The 16,665-nt window shown below is 60.5% G+C and overlaps 2 protein-coding genes across 2 annotated transcripts; one reads left to right on the top strand and one right to left on the bottom strand.

Annotated features, from left to right (window-relative positions):
- Positions 1-1,218: 1,218 nt before the first annotated feature.
- On the bottom strand, positions 1,219-6,077 carry LHFPL5 (LHFPL tetraspan subfamily member 5). Its single transcript, XM_049833124.1, has 4 exons — positions 4,907-6,077; positions 2,118-2,354; positions 1,739-1,771; positions 1,219-1,497 (listed from the first exon to the last, which is right to left on the bottom strand). The coding sequence occupies exons 1-3, from the start codon at positions 6,075-6,077 to the stop codon at positions 1,755-1,757; spliced, it is 1,425 nt and encodes a 474-aa protein (XP_049689081.1). The 3' UTR covers positions 1,219-1,497; positions 1,739-1,754.
- Positions 6,078-7,432: 1,355 nt separating this feature from the next.
- Positions 7,433-8,670, top strand: CLPS (colipase). The gene is made up of 3 exons (XM_049833132.1): positions 7,433-7,536; positions 8,142-8,264; positions 8,345-8,670. The coding sequence occupies exons 1-3, from the start codon at positions 7,441-7,443 to the stop codon at positions 8,480-8,482; spliced, it is 357 nt and encodes a 118-aa protein (XP_049689089.1). The 5' UTR covers positions 7,433-7,440; the 3' UTR covers positions 8,483-8,670.
- Positions 8,671-16,665: the final 7,995 nt, after the last annotated feature.

Raw genomic sequence — 16,665 nt, 5'->3', positions numbered from 1 at the left:
GTACTTGAGACTGGCTGATTAAAGAACTTTTCCTAGAAGGGGTCTGCACGCTTCGACTCTGAGAGCTCCTTCCTTCCCTTCCCTCTGCCACCCCTGACTGGAGGAGGATGTTTTTTACCATGATAGCCAAGGCTAGAGCCAGCTTCTGAGTTGAAGACCTGCAGAAGTAGCTGTCAGGATTCAGCCTTGTACCACATGCTCGTTCACTTGGGGTTTGTTAAATTTCCAAATTGCCGTAAAGTGCTCACACTAAAGGATTTGTACTTGCTGTGTCAGTCTAAAACCTGAAGGAAAATACATTTTTATTCTTTCTACTTGGGTGCTTTGTCTTTTTTCTTTGTGAAAGCCATACAATAAACAGATTATTTAATAACTGACCCCTATTCCTCATATGTTCCCTCTGTAAGTCTGTTCTTTTTGAGCTAGTGGCCCATCAATTGAATTTTCTTTGCTAGTGAGCACTTAGTTTTGATTTCCAGAAAGACATAAGGAGATGGTGTAGATGAAGATGTTGTTGCTGGTATTGTGATCTGTTTTAAAAGGGGGAGAAGAGTGGTCAATAGCAGGACAGCTCTGCTGGAATTTTTCCATTCTAAAATAGGTTTTTCTCCAAGCCTGTCATCTCTCTGCTGTCTTCCCTAGAAAAGTGTCTTAAAACCTTCCCAAACACTTTTTTTTAAAGGGGGAAGTGTAAAACTGGAAGGTGCTTGTTAGAACTGAATTGAATTGACTGCTGCAGGAACCAACCAATCGCAGCATGTAGAAATTAAAATCATAATACAGGTTAACTTGGGGTCCTGACCAGGTAAGAGCTGGATGGAAAGATGTGCTGCTTTGTCTTCTGCAGAAATGGACTGTGTTGAAGGCTGCCGCAGGTGGGTGTTGGATGGGATGAGAAATGATGGCTGAATCAGATTAATTGGGTGCTGCACAGTGAGTTGATGCTGACTGGCACCATCTGCTGCAGTTTGCAGGTACTGTTGCAGGCCAGCTGCAGCCCAGCAGATCGATTTGGGTGGGGTTTTTTCCCCCAGAGAAGTGCCCTTTTTGAAAGGTTGTGGTTGGGAATTGTTGCCCGGAGTGGGGAGCTGATTCACGGCTTTGCTAGGAATTGGCTGTGTCACCGTATTTTTTTCAAGTACAAGGGGGCAACCTGGGACACAGCAGAGGATTTCCCCTGTCCTGAGGAGACTAGCACAAAACCCAAAATGCTAATTTTTTTTTATTCAGAAGTAATTTCCTTGAAAGAAGGTGTACAAACCCCAAGAAGCAGCAAATTGTTGCCCCTCCCCTTTCCCCCAGGTTTTCTGATAGACTTAAAAAAGTGTCCAGTTTGGGCTCTTCCCATCAAATAAACTCCACGAGAGCTGTGAGCCGATAGCGGTCCCTTTGGTGAAAAGAACTGTTGTAGAAAATCCACAGAAGTTTATAAGTTTAAAGCTCTTGGAAAAGTCACTTTAAAGAAAAGGGCTGATGGAAGAAGAGCTCTAGGTGTCCCTGGGAAGAGAAAGAACAGGTCAGCTGTTGCCACATGGAGCATTACTTCAAATTTTAACTTTTTTTTTTTTTTGTCACTTGGCAAGGATTTCTGTTTTCCTGGTTTCAGGAGGCAAAACAAAGACTACTTCCCCTTTAACCACAAATAAAACCAATGTGAGTATAGCACTGAAATCTATACAGGTCCTAACATTACATGTGCTGGGAAGAAGTGTTAAAAACCACTATGGGCATCACTTACGTGGTGATCAGCTCTGTCAGTCATTGCCCTCTTCTGTAAAACAAAAAGATAATTACAGTGTTAATGGGGTATGGTGTAAAACTGAAGGTGCAGGTGTGGTTTCCAGGTTTGTTTTCCAATTTAAAACAGCATGGGGAGAAAGCCCTAGGTGGGTGACATGTAGCCCAGCTCAATTTGGGCTCCTGCCTTGTGCTCCCTTCAATTTTCTGCCTGTTGCTGGCTCTCTTTGTCCCTCTGAAGCAGTGTGATGACCATGACAGCTCTCCTGCTTCTCCCACTGGAGGAAGCCACCATCCTCCCAAATAACAGCAATCAGCTGCAGGGTGGAAATGCTCTGCAGCAGGACTGGGGCTGGGAACTCAGCCCCAGCTGCTTTTACCTTTATTTTCCACTTTAAAATCGGACGGGAGGAGGTTGTCCTGCCGGTTCCCCAACACAAAGGCCAGGAAGGAGAGTATGAGAGCGTCGAGGATGCCGATGATGCAGAGGATGTACGCCCAGCGCACGGTGCAGGCGCCCAGCGTGTACTTGTCCGTCTTGTCCCCGCACATGCGCTTCACCTCGCTCGAGTCCCAGCCGTCGGGGTAGATCAGGCAGCCGATCATCAGCCCGGTAGCTGCAGGGAGAGGGAGACGTTAGAGCGGCCGTGAGCTATCTCCCGAGCTGATAACTGCACGGGGAGAGGGTAGGTGGAGGAGCATGGAACACGATGCTACAAACAGATAAAATACTATGGACCGGCTAACGGGGGCTTAAAGGTGCCCTGTGGTTGCCCGTCATGCGTGGGCTCTGCTTCGTTCAGGTTGCTGCAGCCAGGGAGGAGCAGGATTCAGCACGCTGCCTTCCCACGCAGTCGGCACGCGGCTCTCCATCAAGGACAGGCTGCAGCAGCATCTCCCGTCACCGTGTTGCCCAGGCAACATCTCTCCTCTCCTGCCTCTGCACACATCCCCGGCCATGTCGCTCCAAAGAAATATTTTCTCCAAACAAAACTGGGATGGATTTAGTCTGTACGAAGGGGAGAACCTTGTTATTGCCCTGTGCAGTAGCTGGATTTGCTAATGTAGAGTTGCCATCAGCAGCAGCTTTGCAGGCAGATTAATTCTGCTTGTTCAGCTGCAGTGGTTCCAGCCCGGCCATGAGCCACCGGCTCCTCCTGCGGCCGCTCTCATCATTTGACCCCGGCACACACGCGACCTCGGCAGCCGCTCGGCCTTCGGCACGTCCACTTTACGGCTTTGCCATGGAGTTGCAACAAACCAAGTGCGAGCTGCCGAAGGGCTGTCTTCTGCCAAGCGGCTCGTGTCCCAAAATCTCAGAAGTGCTTTTTTTTATATCCCCACAAGCTCAGAGAAATTGTTGTATTTGCTGGACGAGAAGAGTGACCGGGCTCGGGAGGGAGAAGAGCCAAGCTCAGCTGCAAGGCTTTGGGACGTGATTAACAGAGGCTCTTTGCGTCCTCCACTGTTACCTTGGTGCAGAGCATAGAAGTAACTGGTCTTTTATGTGGTTTTGTGCAGGTGTGAGGCCTTCCCAGGCTCCTCTCACACCAAAAATAACCCCGTGGTGGGAGCTCTGGACAAACAGATGTTTGTCCGTGCCCTTCTCGGACACCTGCAGCCTGCCGCAGCAGCAAGATGCTCCCTGCCCCACACTGGTGCCTTTTCTTTGTTACTGGGTGCTTGGTATTCCAGAAAACACTTTTGGGGCAGTTGCCTTATGCTTTGCCGATGTTTTTTTCCCTTGGCTTGGGGACAGGAGAGCAGCAAGGCCAGTAGGCAGCTTCCTAGGTCTGCAGAGAGCATTCCTCTTCATTGAGAAGCAGCTGGTTTCTCCTCTATTCAATTACTTTTCCCTGTAGCTAAGGGAGAGGAGGAGCACAGAGAAATGGGGGAAGCTGGGAAGAAATTGCTTCTCCTGTGAAAATACATCCTGGGTGCAGAGCAAAGGCCAGAAAATGGATCCACTTGTCGCCTGTGCCCTTTTTAAAATAACTCCCAGAAATGCAGCAGGACCTGCACTGCCCCATGGTGGCTCAAAAACTCCTGAGAGCCAGTCTGGGGCAGAGAAACTGGGCTGTCAGGGATGATTTGGGCTCGTCTGTGTGGCTGGAAGCACCTGTGCCAGGTTTCTCTCCCCCATCCACCACAAATAGATATGTAAAAGCCCCAAATACAACAGCAAAGCCTTTCCTAGCTCCCCGGGAGGCTGAGCTGCCTCAAGCCTCTTATCTAAATCTTTGCTTTGAGCTGGCTTCTTTAGACGGGAACTGGAGCAACCCCGATGCCACAGCTGTCCTCCCGTGGGGTGTCCGCCGGGGTGTCCCTACCACAGGGGCACCCGGGCATGGCGGGGGCTGCAGCGGGTCCTGGCATAAATGATTCAGGAGCAGCAAAGGGCTGGGTTGGGTTTCAGCTGGGGCTGTGAAGGCAGGAGCTGGGTTACCGGGTGTCTCAGGTGTCTCACAGTGTTGGGGGAGGGATGGGGAAGGTGGAGATCCACAAGGATGAGCAGAGGGATGTGGGGATGAGTGGAAAAGTAAGAGAACATGGGTGATGATATCAAATCCTATAGTCAGTTCCCTCCTCCTGTTCCACCTTCCCAGTGTCATCCCCTGAGCTCAGGGAGTTACCGGTTGCTGCAGGGGGTATTGTAGGTACCAAATAACCCAGCAAAAGTTATCACCGTATCCTCATTAATTCCCGCAGGATCCCTAATACAGCAGGGAGCCCTGTGCCCCGGCGCTGCAGTATTCGGTGCTCTTGGATGGATGCTCTGAAGCTGCACTGTGGGGCAGAGCAGGAGCGCCGGCGTTGGGCGACGGCTGGAGGAAAGCCCCCCCCCTCCAAGGTAAGCAGGGCCGGGCTGTGGCTGGGCCATTGGCTTTGCATGATTTTGCAGCAGCAGCACATGGGGCGGGGGGGGAGCATCGCCCACGCGCAGTGAGTCTGCTGGGTCTCAGCTGCTCTGACAGGCTTTACTTACCGCAAATTCTCTACTGGTAACCAGTAAGGGGGAGCAAATGGGGCACAAAGGTTACGCTGGTGTCCCTTTCATGGCCAGCCCTCCCCCAGTAGAGTTGAGGTGGGGGCAGAGAGGGGAAAGCAGCTCTGGCCCGACCATCAGCAGCCCCCGGTCCCCCCGTGCATCGCCCCCGGCCCCGCTCACCTGCCGCCAGCTGCATCCAGGCGCAGACTTTATAGACAGTGGCTGCGTTGCAGAAGAAGAAGAGGCTGAAGCAGAGGATGGAGCCGATGATGAGGAAGGTGGAGATGCCTACGAAGAACATGGCGGTTTTGAAGGCGCTGGAGGGGATGGTGCCGAAATCGAGGGGGCTGCCTTTGCAGATGAGCTCGCCGGTCAGCGCGTTGCCGATGCAGTAGGAGAAGAGGCCGAAGTAGCCGGCCTGCGGCGTGTCGATGCTGTCGCCGATCCAGTACGGTTGGATGAAGGTCACCACCATCAAGATGGAGAAGCAGAGGGTGAAGAGGGCCCAGAGCACCCCCATGGCCCGCGCGTTCCTCACGTAGTTCGTGTGGTAGATCCGAGCCGCCTCCTGCGCCGGCAGCAGCTTGGGCATGGCGGGGGCACCGCTACCGGTACCGGCACCGCTCCCCGGGCACCGGCACCGCTCCCCGGGGCGCCCGGCGCTGCCCCGCCCCGCCCCGCCGGAACGCGGCGGCGGCGGCGGCGGGACCGCCCCGGGGGGCGGCGGCGCGACCCCCCCCCCCCCCCCGCCTCCGACGAGCCCGGGGGGGGACCCGGGAGGAGCCGGCGCGACCCCCAAGCCTCCCCCCACCCCCCGCTCCGCCCCGAGCCGGGATGGGCTCGGGATGCGCCCCGGGAGCCCGGGATGAGCCCGTACCGCCGGGAATATGCCTCCGGGATGGGCTCTGCGTTGCCGGGATGCGCTCTGCACCCCCGGGATGCGCCCCGAGGGTGTGCCCTGCACCCCCGGGATGGGACCCCGGGACGATCCCCGTTGCCCCAAGGATGCAGCCCCGGGATGTGCCCCGTACCCCTGGGATGCTCCCTCGGGATGCGCCCTGCGCCTCCGGCATGTGCCTTGGGATGCACCCTGGGATGTGCCCCAGTGCCTGTGGGGTGAGCCCTGTGTCCCCACGGATCTGCCCTGGGATGCGCCCTGTGCCCCTGGGCTGTGCTCCAGGATGCGCCCCGTGCCCTGCTGTGCACTCTGAGGTGCACTCTGTGCCCCCCCCCCCCCCATGCGCTTTGTGCCCCTGGATGTGCCGTACACCCCCAGATGTGTGTCAGGACGTGCCTGGGCTGCACCATGCACCCCTGGATGCATCCCAGGATGTGCCACATGCCCCAGCATGCGCGTTGGGATGCTCCCCGGGGTGAGTCTTGCCCCCCAGGGTGTGCCAGGGGCTGTGCCGTGACCTTCAGGTTGTCCCCCAAATCCCGCGCCCCCTTGGCTGCTCCCCTCTGCCCTCCCAGCTGCCGTCGCCAGAGTCTTCCCCCACTGGAGGGGGGGTGCATGGGGTGCTGCATCACTGGGATCGGGGGCTGCGGACACCTGCACCCCCCCTGTCAACTCCAGGGCTGGCTGGGGCTGCAGGCAGGGAGGGGACAGTCCCCACAGCTCTGCTGCAGAAAGGGAAATGGCTCATCCTGCTGCCAGGACACTCTGGGGCATCAGCCAGCACCTGGGGCAGGGCCAGTTCTCTGCCAGGCTCCAGTGTCCTGCTGCCAGAGGATCGTGGGCAGCCCCGGGAGCCTGCCCCGACGGGCTGCGGGCATTTGCAGCCACCTTGGAACCTTTCTCCAGGAGTCACATCTGCTCTGCATCCCAAGGGACCGCAGAAGCTCAGCTCCCACTGTGGGACCCGGATGACACGTGCCAGCGTGACGGTCACCCTGCAGCCAGCACCAGCCTCAGCGTCACCCCAATGGTCACCGAAGGCCAGGGCTGCCCCGGTGTTAATCATTGCCGAGAGCAGCCAGGCCAAGGCGGGCGCGAAAAAAGCTGTGCCGTTCCCAGGGCTGTTTTCCTTTCATCAGCCGTGTCCCCCAAGCACTGAAACACTGAGAGCAAATATCAGGCAGGGCAAGGTGAGATGGCAGCCCATGGGCTGGGGACCTCGGTGGGCTCCGGAGCACCGAGCGAGGCCGGTGGGATGCTAGCAGGGGGATGGGCTTGCTCCTGCCACACTTTGGGCTTTCTCGAAGTGGGTTTCTTGGCGTCTGTGATCATAACGTTTGAGCAATGGAGGATCTGGGGATTGGTGCTTTCCCACGGAGCAGAGCTCCTGCCGTGGCACCGGCTCTCACTTTGCCCATGAACCCATCAGCAGCACCCAGCAAGGAGGGTGTCCTGGAGAACCCCAGCTCCACGGCTCCCTGCGGGCAGGGCGAAGGAGAGGAGGGAAGACTGGAAATCCCCCGCCAGGGGAAGCGCAGGAGTGCCATTACTTTGCGTTGGCTTTGGCCAAAGGAGCTGCCAAAGGGCAGGCTGGCATCGCCGGTGTGGGATGGTCACCTGGAGACAGGGCGAGTTGTCCCCATCGTGGCACCTCCTGGCAGCACGGCCATCGCTGTTTTCCTGCCCTGGGCAGGGCGTCGCGGCGCAGCCCCAATGCCACGAGTTGGGGTGTGATAGGAGCAGCCACATCAGCTGATGGAGACGCCCGCTATAAAGCGCCCGCCGGCCCCGTGGTGGAGACACGAGCGAGCCCACCATGGCCAACGTACTGTCCCCCCGCCTGCTCCTGGTCCTGCTGCTCCTGGCCCCGGCCCTGTCCGCCCCGCACGAGCGAGGGCTCATCTTCAACTTGGTAAGAGGGATGCTAACCCGGTCCTTGCCACAGCCGGGGGACGCCCCGAGTGCTGCAATGGGGAGGGTCGGAGGGGTCCGCGGTGCTTTGGTCTCTGGCAGCAGCTACGTGGGGGAGCCGCGGGGTGACGGCTGCAGCTGCCGAGAGCAAAACTTATTGTGGCTGGGGAAACTGAGGCAGGTGGGGATGGCATGCTGTGTTTTCGGGGGTTGGAGGGATCTCCGAGCCTGGGAAAGCAGCTGTGCAAAGGGACAGGGAAGCCTGAACGTGGATGGGATTGAAGCTCTCAGCTGCCTGTGCCAGCGAGGACCCCCTCCCTGGGGGGCTCGCAGGCAATGGGCAGGGGGGACGCTTTCCCAGCGGTGTCTCAGCCCTATTCCCGTGAGCCCAGCAGAAACCAGCACTTCAGCGGGTGGTATTTTGGGCCAGACCGAGGAAATGCTGCAGGGCAGGAGGCTTGGGGGTGCTGGCAGCAGGGCTGAGCCCCAGCCAAAAGGCAGAGCTGGTGTCTGACACCCACCCAAACCTGCCGGACCCATGCCTGGGGGGGGATTAAGGGGGCGACAGAGGGGGATCTGGTCCTCACGCCCTGCCTCATGGTGCAGGACACGGGGGAGCTGTGCCTGCAGAGCGCCCAGTGCAAGAGCGGCTGCTGCCACCGGCACAGCGGCCTGAGCCTGGCCCGATGTGCACCGAAGGCAGCCGAGTTCCAGAAGTGCTCTCCGAAGGTAGGTCCTCCCCTTCTCCCGGGGGTGGCCGGGGACAGGGGCATGTCCCCCGCGCTGCACCGTGCCTTGGTTCCCCACAGAGCCTCTATGGGGTCTACTACGAATGTCCCTGCGAGAGCGGCTTGAACTGCGACGTTGATAAGACCATCGTGGGCTCCATCACCAACAGCGACTTCGGTATCTGCAAGGATCCCCGGAGCTCCAACAGGTCGCGGTGAAGGAAAAGAGACCCTCCCCGGTGTCACCCCCCATGCTGCCCCTGCCACCCTGCTTTTATCCCCCTCCCAGGGATGCCTGGACCTGCCCGCGCTGCCCTGGCTGCAGGGGGAGGTTCGAGTAAACAGCATCTTCTGCCGAGCTGCAAGCCAGCGTTTTCACTCGACGTGTCCCTCTGGCCTGGGACGGGAGCAGCAGGGCCAGAAAGTGCCGGAAAAAAAGCCAGAGGGACACGATGGCTTTACCTATATGCGCGTGCACATCGTACGCAATCGTATAATAATCTGGGCCGGGCCAGCAGTGAGCCATGGGGTGAGCTCTGCTCGGGGGGAGCATTCACAAAGGGGGTGCAGGGAAGGGGAAGATGCAGCAGCCCCAGGATCTGAGGGAGCTGTCGGGTTGTGCTTGACTCGGTTTATTTGCCACTGCCACCGCTTTGGTTGGAAACGTCCCCTAGAAAAGGTTTGTCGCCGAAAAAGAGGGACTTGAAGGTGGTGTCGAAGCTGTGGGTGCTTGGGGTGCTCGGTGGTTGTGTCTGCCTCTGCCGTGTCGCACTGCGGGTGCTGGATGACCCTGCACGCCGGGAGCTGCTCCTCCTCCTCAGAGCAAGCAGACGTGGCCAGGAGGTGGTCGGCTGGGTGGGAGTCCTCCCCGAAAAGGACCTTGTACGGGCAGCGGTTGTACGCGCCATGGGACCCCTTCGTGCAGCACCTCCACCACCTTCTTTTACAGCAGCTTGTCTGCCTGCGAGATGCGCAGTGAGTTTTGGGAATTCCGGATGGACCTGGGGCGAGGTGATGCCGGGAGCAGCCCCAGCTGGCAGCAAGGTGGCAAATCCCCTTAACTCTGTCCCTGGCAGAGCGATGCCCTGGGCAGGGTGGGCTGCGGGGGGGGTGATGCCCAGCTCAGAGCGAGTGGTTTGGGCATGGGGAGGGGGCACAGATGTGCTGCGGAGGAGTGAGGAAGAGGAGGCACCTGCCTGGCAGAGCTGGGGGGACAGCAGGAGTCGAGGGGGTCACTGGAGGGGGGGGTTCTTGGCTTCTCCAGTGCCATCCTCACCCTGCGTGTTTCTGTCCCTGGGGGCAGAAGGAGCACCAGCACCCACAGCATCGCTCCCCATCGCCCCGAGGGGCTGGGCACCCCATGGCAGCTCTGCACTGGGGGGGGCGGGATGGGGGCTGTACAGGGCAGCTGAGGGTGTCCTGCAGGAAACTTTCTTTCCAGGACAAGGGTGATCAGCAGCTTGAGGATGTGCACCTGCAGAAACACTGGGGACACGGCTGGGAGGGTGGCACGGCCAGGGGGGTCCCCACCGTGGTGGGGGGATACGGGGGGCAGCATGGGGACAGGGCAGGGGATGCTTCAGGGACCTGCTGGCCCCTGCAAGCCTGGCTCAGTGGAGCTGCAAGAGGGGAAAATGCTGACCTGGATTTTAGTTTGAAACTTGTGGTGGGTGATGAAAGCGTTGAGGGTCTTGGTCTCGTTGTCGTGGTGGTCCCAGCAGGAGGCCACCAGGTCCAGGTCCTCGTGAGTGTGGGATGAGGCCTGGAAGAAGGGGGAGATGGGAATGGGGACAGGAATGGGGACAGCAGCCCCTCTCCTGCAGCAGACAGGCACCCCCGGGCAGAGCGAGGGGGGACGTGGGGCAGGTGACATGGGACACGGGGTCGCTCTCTGGCTTTGCCATCTACATGGGGTCCCCAACCCCACACGCCATTCCACACCAGTGGGGAGCACCCTGGAGAGGCTGGCATCACCCAGGACACATACTGGGGATACTGGGAGCCCTGCCTCTGCCCAGGGCCAGCCTCGGCTGGGGCTTTGCATCCTTGGCATGGGCAGGATGCGGCCAACGGCCAGACTCGGGCAGTGCCAGGACCAGCAGAGGGCAGCCACAGCGTGCCCGCAGCCTGGGTGCCCCCCAGCCCTGGGGACTCCCCCCCCCCAGCCTAGCAGGGACCCCCCAACCCCAGGGGCAGCTCAGCCTCGGGGGGGGGACACCCTGAAATGCACCCAGCCCCATAGACCTGACACCCCTTGAGCCCTGCTTTGGGGTTCACCACCCTCCCTGGAGGGGGAAGATATTGCAGGGGGTGGCCAGCCCGGTCCGATTCCTGGTGTATATGATGGGCATTTTGGGGTGTCCCCATTTTTGGGGTGTCCCTATGTTGGCAGGAGGAGGACGGGGGCACTGGAGAGGTGGGAAGGGGGGTGTCTGTGCTGGGGGGACACACACACCACATGAACAGGCTCCCGCCCCATCTCGGCCCTATATTTACTGGTGAAGCGGCAGCTTTATTTTGGCAGCTCTGGGCTGGTAAATATTGGCTTAAACCGAAAACCAGACGCCTGACTCACGGAGTCTTAACAAACACAGGAAGGGGCCCCCGGCGCGTGTGGGGTGCTGCCAGCCCTGGGGACGGGGGGACGGGGGCCCTACGCCAGGGTGGGGGCACCCATCCTTGGGCAGGCGGATTTTGTTGCAGTGAGGTCCTTGGCTGGGCTGGGGGGGGGACTTAGGGGGATGCCCCCCTCCTGCTGGGGACCCTGGGCGATGGAGGGTGTGCAAGCATTCAGGTGCCCCTTCCTTCCACCTTGCTTTGCCCAGTGTGTGTGTGTGTGTCCCCCCCCGGCTAAAAAGCAAGGAGAAGTACGAGGCCAAAAGAGCATCGCGGGGGGGGGGGGGGGGGGCAACCCAAGCCCCCCCTCAGTCTCACCCCATCACCAGGGTTACACCCCACTTTGCATGGCAGCAGTGCAACCCCATCCCCAGCTGCTGGCGTGACCCTGGTGCCCACCCTGCACCCTGTGTGGAGTTTGGGGGGGGGGGACACGCACCCCCCCCCAGGATCTCAGTTCACCCTGGGCAATGAAGAGGTGCAAGCATTGGGGTGCCCCTTCCCCCCACCCTGCTTTGCACAGGGCCCCCCCCCTTGGTTAAAAAGCAATAAGGAGAAGTATGAAGCTGAAGGGGTGTTACGGGGGGGGTAGTACCCCACGCCCTTCCCCCCCCCCGGTGTCACCCCATCACCATGCTTGCACCCCACTTTGCACCCCCATCCCCTCCTGCTCACCCATGGGGTGCCCCCAGTGTCCCCCAATACACCGGGGGGGGTGGCCTGGAAGGTTCTCCCCCCCCCCCCCCCCCGCTGTCCCCCCCCCCTCCCCCCCGCCTGGGCTGTTTTTACCAGGAGGGTACAGGATGTTCTCGCAGAGCCGCGCTCCCTCTCCCCAACCTCCCTCCTCCCTCTCTCCCCCCCCCTTTCCGCCAGCCCTCGGCCTTCACCTCTTCTCCTCTGCGCTGTTTTAACCCTTTTTTCTCGCAAAACGCTGCCTTTTCCTCTCCTCAGTAGTAATTTCTTTTTGCGTTTCTGCAAAGATGCGGTTGAAGCTCCTTTTCTCTGCCCAGCCCGGGGTGTCCCTGCACCCCCAATTCACCGCATTCTCTCCCCCCCACCCCCCCATGTACCGTCACGAGTTGGGGCTGCAGGGGGGGTCTCCAGTGGGGTGCCCACCCGATGCCCATCCTCGCAGACCCCCTCAACAAAGACATCTTCCCCCCTCAAATGGGGAGCACCCTTCTAGCTCTGCCAACTGCCCCCCAAAAAGGGGGCCGGGGAGGGGGGTGTTTGCTCTTGCAGCCTTCACCCTGTAAATGCTTTTGGGGGGGGCTGAGCTGCCCCCCACCCTCACAGAGGACCCTGGGCAGGCAGCAGCCCCATAGCACCTAGCTTAGGGCAGTGATTTCGGGGGGGGGGGGGGGGCAGAACCCAGGCACAGCCTGATTTCCCCCCCATCCTCCCCCCCCAGTTTGCTGCAGACTGGTGTCATGCAGGGGCCTGATCCTGCGGCGGGGTCAGGGGGTCTCATGGGGTTTGGGTGGGTGGGTGCTGGGGGTGCCTGTGCTTCGTGGGAGGCTCGTGCTGCGGGAACGCACCCGAGGGGCTGCCCAGAGGCGTCTGGGGGTACACGGAGGTATTTGGGGGTGCCCCAGAGGTGTTTAGGGGTGCTCAGAGGCATCTGGGGCTGCCTGCTTGCTTTTGCGGCTGGGTTTTATTCCCCCCTCCTGGATTACTTCACACCCCCCCCCCGAGTTTCGGTTGGGGCCTGGCAGGGCGGTTGCTGGTGCAGCTGGGGGGGCAGTGGCCCCCCTCGGGGTATCCCTCAGCCAGGGCAGCTTTTGGCTGGAGGTGGCCACTGTGTTTGCAAAGCAGGAGCCGTGGGGATGAAGCACGTCCCTGCGGGGTGTGGGACACCCCAACCAGCACCAGAGGGTCAGGGAACCCCAAATCCCTGGGGAGATGGCCCAGTTTGCCCCCACCACCCCGTGCCGATGTGGGAAGCCTCACGCTGGACCTGCAGCAGCAAAGCCCCCATGGCAGGTCCAAGCCATGGGGTACAACGGGGGGCAGAACCCCTGCACACCCAACTGCAGCCCCCAGGGATGTGGGGGCCTGATCCTGCGACTTCCAATTGCGTTTTCCTAAATCTGGGCCAGGTTTGCACCATCCTGGGGAGATGGTTTAGGGATGCAGCTGGCAAGAAGCCGTGCTTCAAGCTCCCGCTGGAGGGAAAGCAACCTTTCTAGCAACAAACAAAAAAAAAAAAAAAAAAAAAAAAAAAATTCATGAAAAGCTCTGGTTTGCCTCTTCTTGCCAAAACCAATTGTTGAAGATTTTTCCCGGCCTCTCCGGCTTTGCCTTCACATGTGACGGAGGGAACAATGTCAGACACTCTCCTGTTTTTCCGCTCCGGTATTTTTCCCTGGGGTTGGAAGAGGGGAAGGACCCGGCGGGCGGGCAGGGACCGGTTCCAGGCAAACCGCAGCCCTGGGGGCCCCAAAACCTGGTGTGGGGGTCCCCATCCCTCCTCCATCCTTCAGGGTTGGCTTTGGGGCTGGGAGCATGGCCAGGGGTGGGGGCCCTTGAGGATGCTCCCCCAGCCCAGAGCAGCCCAGGGCTGAGGACTGCCCAGCTCGGGGCAGTAGTGGAGGTTGCAAGTGGGACATGGGGACACAGAAGTGGCCCCGGGGGACATCCAGGCACCCCACGCACCTCCATGAACCCCTCCTGATGCTTCCCAGCGGGGCACAAGTGGAAAAATCCTCAGGCTGAATTATTTGCGCAGCTGGAGTAATTAATTAGCGCAATATGGGGAGGTGGGGAGGGCGAGGGGGGGCTGGAGGGGAGACCTCAAGGCCGGGTGCTTTGTGACAGCCAGGTTTGGGGGGGAGGGGGGGCTCCCCCCGGCTGGGATCCCCCTCGCTGGGTATTTTTAGCATTAAATCCCCCCAAATGCTGGTGAGCTGGGGAAGGGGGGAGCGGGCCAGCACCGGGGGTGGGAGGGAAATGCAGGGGAGATATTGGGGTGGGGGTACTGGGGTGGTGCTGGGGATACGCTACGGGGAATGCTGAAAGGGGGGGTGGGGGTGTGATGCCCCCTTGCAGGCACCCCCCCCACACACACACCTACCCGGTCCCGTCCCCCCCCCCCCCCCCCCGGCTGCCGAGGCAGGCTGTCCCTGCGCTCCGGCCGCCGGTACATCGTGTCCCCAGGGCCGGCTCCTGGCACCCGGCCCGGCCGGGGCTGCTCCGAGCAGGGACAGGGGCCGACCCCGGCCCCCCCCCCCACCCCCCCCCCCCACACACCCCCCCCCGGGCTCCCCCCATTGCGGCTTATGGGGTTGGGGATGCTGCGGTGGGGACTGAAGCCCTGGGAGCTGGAGGGGGGGGGGGGGGGGAGTTTGGGGGGGGGGGTGCAACCGCAGCACTGGCCTGAGTCACGCTTGTGCATGTCCCTGCTGGGTGCGATGTCCCCCCCCCCCACCCCAGGGCGGGGGGGGGGTTGGATCCCTCCTGGGTGTTTTTTGGGGTGCAGATCCCTCCGGTGGCAGCATCCCCACGGCACGGTACAGCCTCGCTGCTGAGCATCCCTGGGGGTGCTGCATCCTCCGCCGACCCCCGCACCTAACGCAGGAGAGGGGTGTCACCTTGCACCCCGACACCCCGATCCCGGCGGAGCAGGCGGGGAGCCCCAGCCACCCCCAGTCACTCACCCGCCCCGGCAGAGGCTGGTACAGTTCGTTACGTCCAGACCGGAATGTACTTTGTGTTCGAAGTGGCCCCAGGCCAGGACGGCAAAGCCGGACTTTATTTATCCTCCCCGCTCCGGCCCCGCTGCATCCTGCCCTCGCTTGTGCGGGGCTGGATCTCCGGTGGGGCTGGGGGACCTCTGGACCCTGCCCGCCCCCCCCCCCCCCCACCTCCCAACTCATCTCCAGTTAGGGGGTGCAGGGATTTTCCCTCTTTTCCCCAGGGTGGAAATAATCTGGGAAAATATTTGTGTCCTTTGGAGCAGTAAAAGCCGTCCCTGGTGTCTGGAGGGAGACGGGGACTTGGGGACCGATCCAGCCCCGGCAAAGCCTCTGGCTGGAGGTACCCCCGCCTGCTTGCATGAGGTTTTTTTGCAACGAGGGCCGGCGTTCGGATCGCAACCCGGAAATTTATGGATTGGAAATGCGTGGGGAAAGGGCCAGCCCTGGCCACGCTGGGGGACGGGACAGGATCAGGCCTGCGATGGAGCAGGGGCTGCTCCGGGGGTCCCCCCGCGTCCCGGGGATGCCTCGGCCCCTCTGCCGGTAAAAATTTATGGCAGGAGCCGTGAGTCCGAGCAAAGAGAAGGGGGTCGCAGCCGGAGGAGGGATCACCCAGGGCTGGATCCGGCCGCTTGCCACCGGCCAGGCTCCACGATGACACCCAGTATCCCACCCGTGGCCTCACCGGTAGGAACATTTGGAGGGGGATTTCACGCAGAAAGCAGCTTGCCGGCTGCTTTGCACCCCCTGGCTCAAGCATCCCCACGCCAAGCGGGTGGTCTTGCCTTCCTGCCCCCCCTCCCCTCAACTCCCCCCCAGTGTCCCCCCATGTCCCCTTGGCCCCACCGTCCGTCCCTGCCGCCGGCGCAGCTGCACCCACGGCCGGTGACGAGGACAGCGTGTCCTCCCGTACTCTGCTGCCTGTTGTGCAACACCCGGCTGCACCTCCCGTAAACACCCGGCTCCCCGCGACCGCGCCGCCGGGCTCCTGCCACGCTGCACCCCGTGCCACGGGTGACAGATCGGGGCCTCGGAGGGGTGCACGTGGCGGGGGGAGGGGGTGCCACGGCACCACCAGCCTGCAAAAAGCGGCTTTGCTCCCCAAAATGGGCAGCGGGCAGGGTACCGGGGGTGAAGGGATGGATTTGGTCCCCCTGGGAGGGGGAGCATCTCGCATGGGTCATCTGCCCCGGGGCCATCGATTTAAACCCGGGGCCATCGATTCGTGCTGTCACGTGTGGAAGGAAACCAGGAGAAAACCCATTTCCTCTGCTCTCCAACACGCTTGAGAGATTCACCGATGCAGCTTTTAGCCGCGAAGCCGAGGCAGAGGGACGCCTCTCCTCCCCGCGCTCTCAAGGCAGATTAACGCCGGTTATTTTTAGCAGAAGACAAGCATGAATAAAAATATCCCCTATTTTATTTTAATTTTTTTTTTCTTCTTTTTTTCCAGAACTGCCATTCTCACATCACGCAAGGTGCTCGAAGGCTGGCACAAGGAAGGACATCACCGGCAAATGGAGGTCTCCGGGCTTTGCTCCCCGGTTCTGGTGGGGGGCAAGGGTTTCCCCCAGACCCCTTGTCCTTTCGGGGCTGGGTGACGGTCGCGTGGCGGGCACAGGGCTGGGGCAGGACATGTGCGGCCAGCTGGATGGCGAGGGGGAACAAGCAGTGCCCCTGGCAGCCGCCCCGAAGCTGGCTGGGATTATTTATGGAGCAGATTTCCTCCAGGTTGTGTTACAGGGATGGGGGGGACGGGGCAGACCCCGGCACTGGGGAAAGGGGGTGCGTTTTGGGCATCCCACCAACCAAGAAAGTAGAGCGAGCCAGGGGGTCCGGCGCTGGTATCGCAGTGATTTGAAGATGTCCTTTAAAAAGACCCACTCTGGTGTTTTCTTCCCACGTATTTTGCTTTTTTTTTTTTTTTTTCCCCTCTATGCAAACAAATTTACCTTTTTTGTGGTGCAAGGACAAAGCAGGCTGGACCCCCCCTGCCGCCACTGCCATCAGTCCCATGCTATTTTTCAGGGCTTAGGTGTTATCTCAGGGGCCTGCATAAAATTAAGCTGCGTGGTTTCCTGATACTGGAAA

The sequence above is a fragment of the Accipiter gentilis genome, chromosome 29 (assembly GCF_929443795.1).
Source record: "Accipiter gentilis chromosome 29, bAccGen1.1, whole genome shotgun sequence".
In the NCBI taxonomy this organism is placed as follows: domain Eukaryota; kingdom Metazoa; phylum Chordata; class Aves; order Accipitriformes; family Accipitridae; genus Astur; species Astur gentilis.
Note: the sequence above shows the minus strand (reverse complement) of the source record. Positions and strands in the feature narration are given on the sequence as shown.